Source organism: Mesitornis unicolor, unplaced genomic scaffold (genome assembly GCF_000695765.1).
Source record: "Mesitornis unicolor isolate BGI_N332 unplaced genomic scaffold, ASM69576v1 scaffold10077, whole genome shotgun sequence".
In the NCBI taxonomy this organism is placed as follows: Eukaryota; Metazoa; Chordata; class Aves; order Mesitornithiformes; family Mesitornithidae; genus Mesitornis; species Mesitornis unicolor.
Window position 1 is genome coordinate 1 of NW_010197103.1, and position 14,436 is coordinate 14,436.

At 36.6% G+C, this 14,436-nt stretch overlaps 1 protein-coding gene across 2 annotated transcripts in view; it reads right to left on the reverse strand.

Annotated features, from left to right (window-relative positions):
• Positions 1-2,061: 2,061 nt before the first annotated feature.
• PRKD1 (protein kinase D1) overlaps positions 2,062-14,436 on the reverse strand; it is a 61,860-nt gene continuing 49,485 nt past the window's right edge. For both annotated transcript variants that reach the window (XM_010188696.1, XM_010188695.1), the window contains 2 exons: positions 3,893-3,978; positions 2,062-2,697 (listed from right to left, as the gene is read on the reverse strand). In XM_010188696.1, the coding sequence (XP_010186998.1) occupies positions 2,479-2,697; positions 3,893-3,978 (305 nt within the window). In that variant the 3' untranslated portion in view covers positions 2,062-2,478. The remainder of the gene's footprint in view (positions 2,698-3,892; positions 3,979-14,436) is intronic.

Below are 14,436 nucleotides of genomic sequence, written 5' to 3' on the forward strand. Positions count from 1 at the left end.
TCCCTAACGTTCTGTGATTCTGTGATTAACACTTGCACTGTTTTCATTTTGTCACTCAGTTTCTTAGAGATGCTGTTGCAAGCTGCAAAGTAGTTTGCTTTCTCTTTTAATCTCCTGATTAGTGTCCACACCTGAGAACAGAGTGCCAGTAGGCTATTTGAGATTTTTGAGAATTTAACTGTGCTCCAGGGCTGGTACACTAATTGTAAATAAAACCAAGCCACTAATAAACCCCTGACTCACCTAAACTGATCAATATGAAAGCAGAGCTCTAAATCTGTTACTGCTTAACACAGAGGAATGAGACAACAAAATTAAGGCACTTCGGTGAGGTCACGGCTCCTTATGAACAGTGTTGATATCAGCATCTGAACAAAGTCTGTATGATTCTGGTACTTCTCCTCAATATCCTTTTAGAAAAGTTAGTTCATTTGGCTTGGCTCCTGGAGCTGTTAAAGAAGAGACCATAATCTTTATATATCCGTGAGTCCACCACTGTACCTTTTGGTAGACTTGCTTTTAAATACACACACATGCACACACTTTTACTGACACAAATTTTATAATTAGCCTGAGTCTATTTTTACAGGTTTTTTACAGCTCATTTAAGATTAAGAATGAGGCTGAACTAAAAAGAAACAGCAGCCAATGATTAGCCAAATTTAGCCTTGTAGAAAAGTCCTCACTGAAAATACAGACATTAGAGCACGGCAGAAAAGTCAACAGGTTTGAATGCTGCCCAGTCAGGGCTGTTTCAGAACACATTACAAGGCCAGTGTTACCATAGAGCTTCCTTCAGGGCCCAGTTAAGTACAGAGGATTTCTTTTTTGGCAGCGGCAATAGAGGAAAAGGTGGTGAAGAGGAAGAAGAGATTTATAAGTAACTTTTCATAAAACTTTTTTATTTTCTATAAAATTTATTTTTTTCTGTTTGAATAAAATTGCCTTTTCCTAACTTCTACAGTACCTATCTGTCCAGCAGGGGGGCAAAATAAGCAAAATTCTGCTGGTTTTGGTCACGTTCTGCATCTGGCATAAACTTCCTCTGGACAAAGCTCTTCTTTGAGGAAAGAATGGATTTATCTGACTAACTGCATATGATTGTAACAGAAAACCAAGATTTGATCAGCAGAGGCTTATTCTATGGGACTGTCATCTCTGCACACTTCTGCCTCTCATCCAATATATCTCTTAACCTCTCTCTTCAGTACCTGTATAGCAACAGAGATTTTTTTTCAGAGATAGCCTGTGCAGAGAATAATTTTCAGCTTGTTACTGAGTTACTCTGGCAAGTTTTACAGTGCAGCCTGAATCTCTCTCACAGTTAAAGTTAAATGGGTTAGTGTTGGAACACTAAGTAATTGTTAGAAATGAAAATTATTATCTTTAAAGTTTTCAAGAGAAGGAGGGCAGGAGGGATTCATATTACCTCGTCAGTTCAGTGCAGCTCAGCGCAAAAGCAGCAGCAGTACATTTCTCTAAATTCCCATTAATTCCACTGGTACAAAATCAGTGTACTCAACTTCCCCACTCCATCTGCTATGTTTCAAAACTGAAGTAATGCTATAAAATCAGTCCAAGCAGGTTCTTACAGAGTGTGTTTTACAGGTACGCAGGTTGGCTGGCAACATTTCCCTACCTACTTCCACATGGGCTTCTTAATGATGAACTAATTTATTCCACCTACTTCTGATGCCATTCCAGGGATATTTTAAACAGATTAATCAAAAGAACCTATTTTAACAAGACTTTTATTGAAAACATACATAAAGTTAACAAGTTATTTAGCTTCTGAATGTTCATATTAGAGAATATTCATATTAAAGAAGAATATTTTAAGAAAAGGGGAAATACAACCAACATATGCTGCAGTTTACATTACTAAGGCATTTAGGCTTAAGAGCAAGTTATACTGTGTGTGTCTGTGTGCATATCTATATACACAAACACACAAACACATAGACACAGGTTATCTGAATTGAAACTGTACAGTGCAATGCAATTTGTTATTTTTTGCTTTTTCTAGTTTTTCAACACTAAAGAAAGCTTTTCTCCAAATGGTAGAAGTTGTTCACAGAACAGCAGTTATAACCTACTCTTCAAGAGTTTGCTTACAATTACAATACTAACGATGCACAAAAAACCCCCCAGATCGTCACGGGAAAGTTCTCTCTTATCAAAACCACTAGTTTGCAAAGGCACCGTGGAGACAGGTTTTAATACATTAAATACAACATGAATCATTCACAATAACAAGTTTAGTGTTTCTGGGAACTTTTATAAATACAACACAGTTGGTCACACAAAAATGTTTCTGTTGATTTGTCTTGGCAACTCAGATACATCAACAGTGTAACAGCATAACAGCTTTGTTCCCATCTGACAGAAAATAATGGCAGTTCTGCAAGGCAAACGTTAAACCTGACCGTATGTATTTATTAATTCCACAGTGTTTTGACAGATTATAGGGGATGCAACTTAAAGGATGCTGACACGCTCACTGAGGGCTTTCATTTCTGTTTCTTCTAGCTTGGTGTTTTCATTATGGTTAGCACTCGAACTGATAAGGTGTGCCGGATACTGCAGTCCATGTTCTCCTGAATACTGTTCCCATCGGGAGTCATCACTTTCATGGGTGATGTAACGTTCCCCCATTTTACATTCAAGTTCCCTTAAATCTAACCAGGTTTGATAGTCCTGAAATAAAATAACACTATTAGTTTTAAATTTCCTAAAATAAATTCCCTTCTACTACCAATATGCAAAGAGCTATTAACTTGGCAATCTAAAGGTCATGAATCCCTATTGCTCCAGAATGAAAAACATCTTATATAATTAATAAATATGAAATCTGCCTATAGAGATAGGTTTCATCTCTAGAGGATTGCTTGATAAATCAATTTTATGAAACTCTGTCATAAGTATAGCATGAAGATGCTACAATTCTGTGTTTTTTTCAGTATGTATGTTTTTTCAGAGTGTATGGATAGTCTACAGGTTTCTGTAATATCTAAATGAGGCATGGTGGTAAAACACTTCCTCACACTGGTTACAAGATGAAGGAAGAAGAAACATCTTTAAATCACGCATGAGCATCTTGATCATATCACATAGTCAAGACAGTTGCTCCATCTCAGTATAATGGTGCAGGATATGAATTCAGCGTGGGCTAGAAAAAAATCTGCTTTTCCAAACTTAGGCAATTACTAGTGTGCTCAAACAGATGTATCCATCCAAACATCAAGGCACTTTGGAACTCCATGTTGACAAGTCAGCAGTAAGCCTGGAAACTGAGTTGTTTCTCATGCTGTTTAGACCATCATGCTCTGCAGCCTCTGATCTGCCTAAAGTATATTTCAAGTTTAATAATTCATTTTCTTATTCCCACCCAAAGCATACATGAAGCTGCAGCAATAAATCTAATCCTAGCCCCATGCACGCTAACCTCTGCTCACAATCCTGTATCCAGTTTTCTTTTCTGTCCTTCACCTTGTCTCATCCTGAGACATAACCCTGGTCACCTACTCAAGCACTAAAAAGCCCACACACTGTAAATGCATGAAAGCCTTCATCCTTAGTATCTCACATCCTCTGGCCCACTTGTTAAACAGACATCCTTACAGAAATCACCTCTCAGTCTTACTGCCCTGCACCACTGCTGTCTTTCCTTAGCACACAAGGTTGGGCTTTTCTGAAAAGAGGGCTCACCTCATCCATGGTGCTGCACTGTCTCACCTTTGTTCACCTCCACTCACTATTGCACAAACAATAAAATTGTATGTAGAGAGGTGAAGGACTCTGTCTCATCATGTGAGACGTGCTTAAAAATGAAAATTCATTATATACTTAGAGCTTAAATGCATAAGAAAAAGCATGAAATTTGTAGCAATACCTGTAACCACGGGTGGCTTAATGTTTTGTCCACACTGTAGCGCTTTCTCATTTTCACTTGCAACAAATTATTTATAAGATCAATAGCTGAAAAGAAATAATATTGGAAAATGTCAGTTTAAATATATTTGTTTCAACTAGGACATGCAAACTGAGAGATAGACACACAGCGTAGTTGTCAATTGAGGACAGTTATCCCTTCTTACTCCAGCTTTTTACAAACTGCACTCAATGTTGATGCCCCTGGCACCCATGCAACCCTTCCTATTGGGATTACAACTGTTCTACTACACAGTTGCCTGCTACCTAGCATATTGTCTATCTCTGTTCATTTGCAGACACAAAGAAAAGACTGAAGATAATTCTCACTCAATTTCTGCTCAAGTGAAAAAAACCTCATGCAAGTGAGTATGACAGTATTCTTAAGGTACCTCAGTAAACATATATATCTGTATGTATATATTTCTCTGAGAGTCTCAGTATCACTTCTAGAGGACTGAAAGCAGCACCTTCCCACGCACTGAGTGGAGGAATCAGGGTTTTGTAGTTGCTAAATATTGCAATACTAATCTTTTGAACTGAGCATTGCTTCTACCTGCTAGTCGACAGTCTGGTGTTTCATAAAGGCAAGAGGGCTTCTATACAAATGTCTTAGTATTGAGTTTTCGAAGGTGTTGATGATTCACTGAGGTTACAGGTATGTGTGCTGTGGTGCCTGAAGGGAAGAGGCCCATGAGTCAATGACCAGTGCATGGAATTGCACTGAATGACCCATTTGGAAAAACCTGTGGGATGAGATTGTTGAACTTTCAATGCATCTATTAAAACTATTAAAATATTAAAAAAATTAAAAATCAGGGTATCATGAAAGGTTAACTTCTATTCTAGGTGGTGCTAAATGTTTGGCATGTGTTCCTGGGGAAGCTTATTGTTATAGAATACTTGACCAGCCACAGGGAATTATAGTATCACTGCAACTTTCCCATTTCATTACAATATCCTTTGCCTGGTTCAAAGCATACTGTTTCACATCTTTATTTCTTTCTTTGTATCGGTGGCAGGGGAAGAGGGTTCTGAAAGTAACACAAAAACAGGTCATCACTGAGGGTAACTGGGTCTGAAATGTGTCATTTTTGCCAGTTAGGTATTCAAAGAGCTTGTCCTTTTTAATAGCGGGAGATGGGAGTTCTTTACTGGTACATCTCCAAGGTTGTATTTTGTGCAGCAATATGGAAATGCTTTTCTTTTTTAACAGAGGCTTCCTCTCCCCAGGCTCAATTTGCCACCTAGAGCTTTCTGTGTATTTCTGCCATAAGGCAGAGCACAATGAGGACAATGTCCAGGAAAATGGGAAGGTATACGGCAGCCTATCTGGACGTATGCAGGAAGTTTGACAGACAAACCTATTCTTAGCAATAGTGGATTAAATCACTAAAGTAGCTCTGACTTCCTGGTGCTGAATATGATCTTGGAAATCAGTGGAATAGTGAGAATGAGATAAAACAAATCTCAGGACTTCTGTAAAAGAAGGCATTGCTGAAGGTTCTGAGCCATGCTTTTCCTGGAGCACACGGTCCTGATTTTATTTTTTCTGTTGTGGACAAACAGATTTTTAGCTACTGTCTCTTTTAGTGTACAGTTCATGCTAAAGTCTCTAACTCATGTTTATTTTGTTCCCTAACAAAATGTCTTTGAAGTTGATGTGGGATCAGAAAGTCAGTGGATGCCCAACAGGACCACTATTAATAGATGGTAGCACTCTGAAAACTCATTTGTTTTCCAGAATAGTAGGGTTTATCTTTTTCCTCTTTACTGGTAACAGAAGTTCTTATATTCCAAGCTATGAGGAAGAGACAGGAAAGTCTGTCATATGCCAAGTTATAGATTGACTTCTGATACAACCTGGGAAAAAGTAGTGGCCACTGTTTTTATTTGCTGCTTGGAAGAAGAGAACATTGTCCCCATTGTACCCACTGCAGTAAATCTGGGTATCAGCAAACATCAGCATCTTCTGCAACACTGTCACCTTACCATTAAATTCAGCAGAATTACAGTAAGACTTCAGTCTGTCTTTTGATAAATAGGCCAGTGCTGAATGTGAATTTAATAGTGTTCCCATTTGTTTATTATCTTCAGAGGTATTCAGGTGTATATGAACTTCAGAGATAATTTTTCATCATTTACTATGAATTTCAGTTTGGCAAATAGGTCAAGCACTTGATGAGATATGATTGTCCTGGGAACTGATTTCAGTCAGCCAACTGCTGAGATACAAGTGCATGTTTCCCAAGATGTGCCTCTGTAACTGCCAAATACCTACTGAACATTCCTCCTGCCATGCAGTATTGATAATATCTCTATTATGCACCTTCTGTCCTACCCACTGGAAGCCAATATGACTGTGAGCCTTACAAGTGATAAAATTATACACAGCTATTTAGCCTCCCTCAAGTTACAACAGCATGAAGATCCCTTTGCATCTTTTTATCTTCAGGAAAATGACATACTACATGTAATAACTGAAAGAGGGTAGATTTAGGTTAGATATGAGGAAGAAATTCTTTACTGTGAGGGTGGTGAGACACTGGAACAGGTAGTCCAGAGAAGTGTGGATGCCCCTTTCCTGGAAGTGTTCAAGGCCAGGTTGGATGGAGCCTTGAGCAACCTGGTCTGGTGGGAGGTGTTCCTGCCCATGGCAGGGTGGTTGAAACTAGATGATCTTTAAGGTCCCTTCCAACCCAAACCATTCTGATTTTATGATATTTCTTTGTATTCTTTGGGGAAACTGCCAATGGCTTATTGAACAGATCAGAAAGGCATTGGTCTAGAAACAATCACAAGAGAAGGTACACAGAGAAAGGTAGGGAAGGACACTATGACAAAAGTGAAAAGACAGCTTCACCAGATTGTTAGGATCATCAGTACTGAGCAATCATTTGTTCTTGAGAACTGTTCACACACATAGTCTGCTTGTTTCACCACTGGAATACTGCTGTCTGTAACAGGTTTTTGGTGTTTGTTTTCAGTTCTTTATCTGAGGTTCTTTTTGCCAGGCAAGTTTTTAATATCGCTTGCCTCTTAGCAATAAATAAGCACAAATGCAACATGACTGTTACGAAGACTTACAGCCCAAACTACCTGATACAATTTCATTTGCTTTAATACTCAAAGTTTTCACATGTAGGTGAAGAAAGAGATGAAACATGAGTTTCAACAGCAAAAAAGCATTTGCTATTTTTTACTAGGAAATCATGCAATCCAAGATAAGCCGCTTCTCCAGCCTAAGAGTTCAGAGTATCAACAATCAAGATGCAAGCGTTACATACTGGCAAGGCAACCAAAGGACAGTGCTGTGTACAGGAAAGCAGAAGCTAGGGAGTTCAGTACACACAGGCTGAGTGCTGGAACTGAAGGATTAAAGGATTTCCTTAGGGATCTGAAATAGTCTGTTAATGAGAAAATTCTAAATTTAACTGGTGTTAAATTATAGGGGTTCAGACACTGATAGGTTTTGTGGGACTATTTAAAAGAAATCAGGAAAGATCCTGGTTATTCTCTCTGTTTAAGCTTACAAAAAATCCATCCTGTCCTCATAGTATTGTATCATAGTTCATATAAGATGTATGAACAGTAAGATTCCATTTCTGAATTAAAAAAATATTCATATAATTAATAGTTTGATGATTACATTCTGAGTTGTACTACTTAAAATCGCTGGAGATAAATTAGCATTTAGTTTAGACATACAACTCAAGTGTGATTCAGGGAATCATATCAGGGCATCAACTGGTAGGAAATTAAATTTTCTGTCTAGGAAGATTAACCAGACTTTAGGAGAGAGTAGCAACTACACTTTATTTTAAAGTCAATTTTATGAATTTTCACTAGAGGCAGGTTTCTTTTTTTTATATTAGGTTTTAAAGTAATCCTTGTCAGACGTTTCAGGAGCTTTATAAAGTTTGACAATATTCCTCTGTAAAATCAATAGTTCAATAAATGCAGAGCATTAAGACCAGCTATTGTCTGCACATCATCTATGGGAATCCAACAGGTTATCACAAAGGAAGCAACCTGAATGACAGTTCTGAGAGGATTATGGTACTGCTTTTTCTAACACTTTTATGGGCTTCTGTTTACTTCCCATGATTTAAGGATAGCCTAAGCAGACAGCTGTGGGCTTTTCAAATTCCAGGAGCTGGAGACGTTGTTAAAGGGGATAAACTAGCCAACTAATCCAGTAGTATGGCTATTGGTCATCTAGACAGGAGATCATTCAGCAGAATCCCCAACAGGGAGATTCAAATGCAACTTTAAAAATCTCTTCATGTTTATAAACTGCTTATGGCAGCTTATTAGTATAGCAAATAATTAATTGTAGCAAAGACACAATAATTTCACTCTAAGTATCAAATTAACACTTGTTAATTAGTTTTCATAGGAATTACTGGTTTAACTCAATTAGGATGTGACCCACACATTAACACAACAGTTTATGAAATATCTGAAAACATACCTGTTATGAATCTACCATTCATTTAGTTCTACCATACAGACTTCAGCTTTTCATATAAGTTATAAAAAAGAAATCACCTTAAGAATATCAAGAAAAGCAGTCCTAAATTAACAATAAATTTATACTTGGTACAGAATTTTTAAAGTACATCCATAATATTAGCTACTCTTACAGCCATTACTTGTAAAATTCTAAGCTGCTGCCACTAATATAAAACTTAGGACTTCCTAGATTTTGATTTTTTTTGAGTATGGCTCTATTGATTAGTGGTATAATTTTTTCATACACAGAAACCCCTTCCCTACTGCTAGTCAGTACAGCTTTGTAACAATTGCTCTACTGTACATGGAGTTATTTTGGCAAAAAAAATTCTTCAGCTGGCAGAGTTGATTCTTTTCAGGGAGTTGGATTCAGCTGTACTATCAAAAGAAATGCTTCACGATTATAAGCTGCTTCTCTAAAAGAGAGGTTTTCCAATAGTAATCTATCCTAGCAAACATGTGTAAGTAGAGCCAAGACCTTAGTTTAAACAGCTAGTTAAGCATTTACTGAGGTAGAGAGCATCCTTGAGCTATAAAATGCATTTGACCTCCTCGTACTTAATGCTCATTCATGTGACTTACTCATTAATGTGTGAAACAGAGTTTCTATTCACATTATGCTGAAACAAGTCTAAATAAATACTGCCTTGAAGGCAGCTACAGTATTTACTCTTGACTCAAAAGCAGTGTAACAGGCACACCATGATCAAATTTAATGCAAAGAAGAAAACACATTGTTTCTTCCCAAATTATTTAATAACATGAAGTAATGTGAAGTACCTAATCAACAGTGAGCACACCACATAGCTCATCAAGCTAGTAGCAATACCTGATGAAAAAAAGAACTATGAATACAATGATTCATGAAACTTCCACAACAGAACGAAACACACTGTGAATAATCTGAAGGTTGACACAACACATTATAGGACCATGCAGTCTGAAAGAACAGCCACCTAGTGAAGACACACTAGGTAAAATATACTAGCAGGCAGAGAGATAAAATCCTTCAGGGAGTTCTGTCTTTATATTTAGCAGTATTTATTTTTTGTAACTCATAGCTAAGTCAAAATAAATCTTTAGAGATGATACAAATTTGGAGGACTGGAAGATCAAAGTCGAAAACGAATGGTACTGCTGTTGAAAATAGGCTCCTTGTTTGACAGATGTGAAATTTAAAGCTGTAAAATAGGAAAGAATTCCGCAAGCTGATTCCTCTGTAAGATATCTAGCGAAATTCCACACTGAAGTCTGAATTAAGGTAAAATTGTCATAGAGCAATTCAGTGAATTTAGAAGTGTAAGCTGGCTTGACAATCACTGAAGACAGAACAGAAACAGCAGACTGGGCAATGGAATGTTGAATGGCTGTGACAAAACCTGGTTTTCTACAGGATACTCAAACTACCTCTCTGCAGTAATGTCTTACAATACCATTTAGACATACAAACACAAATTCAGTTTTTGGGGAAGTATTCTTTCAAAAGAGAATATACTGGAAAAAGGTGGGGAAATGTAGCCGCTTAGTGGAGATGGAAATCAGAGTTCCCTATGGAGGAATCTGTGAGACTGTGTGTGTGTACACATACCATCTCTGACAAACCTTAAAATGTAAATCAGTTCGGTTTGGTGAAGTTAGAAAAGGGACTTTGTGCATGAGGGCTAAGCTTTGGGAAATGATGTTCACATAAATGTTCTGAATGGATAATCAGTTAGGAAAAAAATACATTTGTGAGAGCTATACAAATTTAAATATCTTAGGTTTTATAGGTTGAGTTTTAATGGGTGAAGAGGACAGACAAAGTATTACACAAAAAAGCTAGAATTTCTCAGCAGGACAAGTTGATGAGATTAATCCAGATGTTATTACAACAGACAGCCACATTATGGAGAGAAAAGATTCACAATCTATGACTACACCACATTCCTGAGTGGCAGAGGAGACAGAACTGTTGATAGCGACTGAAAGACATTTCAAAAATATCATCCTCAGAAGGATTCTGCCTTCCTTCTTGGCTTGTGACTGTAGATTTTTATTTTAAAAATTGCTAGAAAAAGTAATTCTCAAGAAAATAAACTAAGAGAGACCACACTATTACATTCATGACACACTTTTTCTCCAAAACACAATTTCTTTGAATATGTTTTTGCTCTGAACCTGCTAGACTTTAGTTTAAGTATATTTTTTAATATAATGATGCAATTTAAACTGTTACAGGTCATGTGTTTTTACAAATCTATTGCCTCATTATTAGTACATTTTAGAATTCTTAAAGTCAATTGAATTTTACCTTATGACCAATAACTGAATAAGGAATACAGACAAATACAGAATGGAAACACTGAGACTACTGTTGTTACTTTTCCAGACACAGTCTTTACGTATGACCTATCTCTTTTTTTGTTTTGGTTTGGTTTTTATTTTTCCCTTTAAAAGTTTTACTACTCTCTGCATTCCAGCTCCCAAATTAATACACTGTTGCTTGGCAGAAAAAGCATCTAGCGAGCACTAAAACCAAAGTGGTGATAAACACAGCATCATTCACTCTAATTCGTGCTGTATCCATTAAATGCAAAGAAATATGTGCTCTTGCTCAGAAGTAAAATATCTGAGCTTTTAATTGCTCTCTGATTAAGATAAATAATACAGTATCTGATAAAAACAGAAGTAACCATGGCCATAACTAAGTTTAGCTATTCTTAAGCTTTTTACATGAGTAATAGTCTGAGAAGAGTGCCGAAGTAACTACAGTTGCAAGAAGTTTTACATCCAATTTGCCTCTCTGAGCCAGTGTAATAGTCATAAGCAAGAAATAAAAGGTTTGAGTGCTCTTCTGCTTTCCTCAATGTCCATTTTTGCAATAGGCAGACAAAAATTCCTAACACTGCTTTCATTAGCCATTCTGCAACAAATTATATACCCTTTAATAAAATTGTTGCAGACACTGGCAATACACTTGGTTGATGATCACTTCCCTAATTCTGAACTGAAAATTGCCTAACAAGGTAAAAACCCTAAAACTTTTGAAACATTTACGGTTCCACTGAAAGTACATACACATAATTTCAAGCAAATGAGTTCCTGTGGTTTAAGAAGCAGCTAGCTCAGGTATATCAGCTGTGGATGTCTGTGATCCTAACCTAGTCCAGTTGTGAAGTAAACTCCTGGTTTAGGGTGTCTGTCTTACCTGCCATCACTTGCTTTGCACATCAAGCAGTATTGTTGATATAGGCAGCAATAGGTTGGAATAAACTTTTCTTTTTTCTTTTTTTTTTTTTTTAGCCCGAATTGATATGTATTTCCTTCTACTACTTCTACATCAGTGTTTCAAGGATTATCATATGAACATTCACAGCATGAACGAGTACTGACATATATCAACAGTTAAAAAGAAGAAACAGCCATGCATATTGCATATTGCATTTGATATGGTCAGAGAACCTGAGCATTTCTACTGGCATGCATAAATCAGTTAGCATTAACTCTCTTAGATGGTAGCCGAGCCCTTCTAAGTTCACTGAAATCTGTTTCTGCCTCCTATTACTGAGGCATGTAATATAGTCTCTGGATGAAGGTACAATTTTTAAAATCTAGCTGTAATGTGCAATAAATAGAGTCCATTGTCAAAGAATGCTTGGACTAAGTGCTGTCTTTTGGGTATATGAGAAGAAAGCAGTAATAAAGACGAATATTTACATTAGCTTTACTTGTGGTAACCTTTTGACAAATGGCTCCTATTTTTCAAATTCACACAGCATAACAGTTTTATAAGATCTTTCTTATTTCCATTAAAAATAATATTTATTTTGCATTTATTTCATCTAAGAAACTTGTCTAATCAACTTTGGTTTCAATTTTTTTAATGCTGTAACAATGCAGCAAAATTTTGGTTGAAGGCTTCTGTAAAGACTATGATTATTTACTGTATGTTAAAGTTCTGTTAAACATCTGCAGAAGGTTTTAAATGTCAATAATTAAATTGGACTCACTGCTGGATCCTCAATAATTTTTATGTCTTACAAATAAAAATCAATTAAATAATTGTATTTTCATTTTCAAAGCAAAAAATAGTGCTTCTTGCAAGAAAATATCTGTGTAGATTCTTCAAGACAAACAGCAATGTTAGTCATACCAGCTTGAAAAGAATAGGCTCATCAATGCTTATTTACAAAGAACTTGCTGGATTCTGTAGGAGCATCACGTTCCACACTGCAATATAACTCCCTTACAAGCTTGAGTGGAAGCACTTGTTGATGATAATTACTGTCCTCTTGGGAGCATTATTGCTATGATACAAATCCCAGGAAACAGTTAAACAAGAAATCTACTGCGCCTTTAAAAGAAATCTATTATGGATTTTTCAGATGAAAATTTAAAAAAATTCAAAAGTAATCATAGTCATGTAGGTTAAAACTTCTGTTGAAAAAATGTTCAATTATCAAGAATAATTGGCAAAAAGAATAACGGAAAAGATATGGCAGGCCAATACCTAATTCATTAACTTAACCTGTTTGAGAAGCTGAAAGATCCTATGACAAGCTACAGGAAAATTTTCAATTGCACAAACGTAACCTGCTGGGATTGAATTCTATCTGAATTTTGTAGACTTATAGCACTTAGTGCAGAAAAATTTATAAGCCACAGTGTATTTTAGCTTGAAATGAGCTTCACATTACCATAGTTTGCATTTAAATACACGTACCTTTTCAAATTGTTATTTGTAATGTTGACTAAGCAACTTCACAAAGTCTTAAAATCATCTGTGTTTCTCCTCTCAAATGCTTCAGCCATTTGTAGCACCAATTATCATGGCATTGTTCAGAATTTTAATCCAGACTAAGTGTGTTAGGCCACTGGGCACAGATTTGCATTTTAACCGTGCTATATGGTCACAGACAACAGAAGCTGGATGGGGCCAGCAGGTGCTCAGGGCCCATGTGCCTGCCCTCTTGAGACCTGTGCATGAGTGTAGGCCAGAGTAGCTGAGATGAGAAAACCATTCCTTTACTTCCCCTAGGTACTCTGGAGTTTGAGTTCAATTCCGAGCTCTAAAAATCAGCATTATCAAGTAGTACTTGGACAGAGATCTAGACTCCAAGTCCCTGTGTTAAACATAGTAGATCTGTTCAGACTGTTTTCAGGTTTTCCTTAAGCACAAGAGAGTGGCTCCTGTTTAATATTATGTATTCAAAATACATAATGAAATCACAATATATAAGCAGATCCTAATTTAGTAATTTCTTGAAGTACGCTCTCCCTTCCCTCTGCATGCTTGCAGCCTGATATCCATTAACTCTTAATGAAGGCTGTCATTCTATATAAGGAGAGATAACACCTCGCTAGGTGAGTTTTCTGTAGGTGCTCTACTGAATCTTCACCTCTGAATGTAAAAATTGATATTCTGTCTACCACAGTAGAAACTTGTGGGAGACAATTTCTTGCAGCCTCTTCTGTGTTGATTGCTGTTTGCTTATCTCTAGCACCAGATAAAGCATTGCTGCCAACAGATTCTGTCAGCTTACATATCAGAAGCGTGTGGAGGTTCAGGAGGACTTCAGTGTGTAATTGTGCAGATTTATAGCTTTTTTTTTTCCCCTCAACAGATCTCATCATACTTCATCTGCCACTGAGATAAAACAACAGACAATGTGCTCAAAGCATTTTTCAGCTGAGAATCTCACATGGCTATAATATAAATTACAGTAAGCCGTAGGCACATCTCTCTAAGCTACCAGTAACATTTGAGTTAAACGTGTCATCTGAAACCCAGAAAAATTGTACTGTAAATAGTGGAATCTGTAAATGCTAGTATTTTAATTCAATTTGGTACTTATTAAAATTCAGAAAAAAACAAAAAGAATCTGATTTATATAATGTTTCCTTTGTTTTAAAACTTATGATGCAATCTTGCAAAAAGTTAAGGATATAAAGATAATGGTGTTAAAACAAAATCCCGAAGAAAATGAAGCTACCTGAACTTGTTTGTTATGT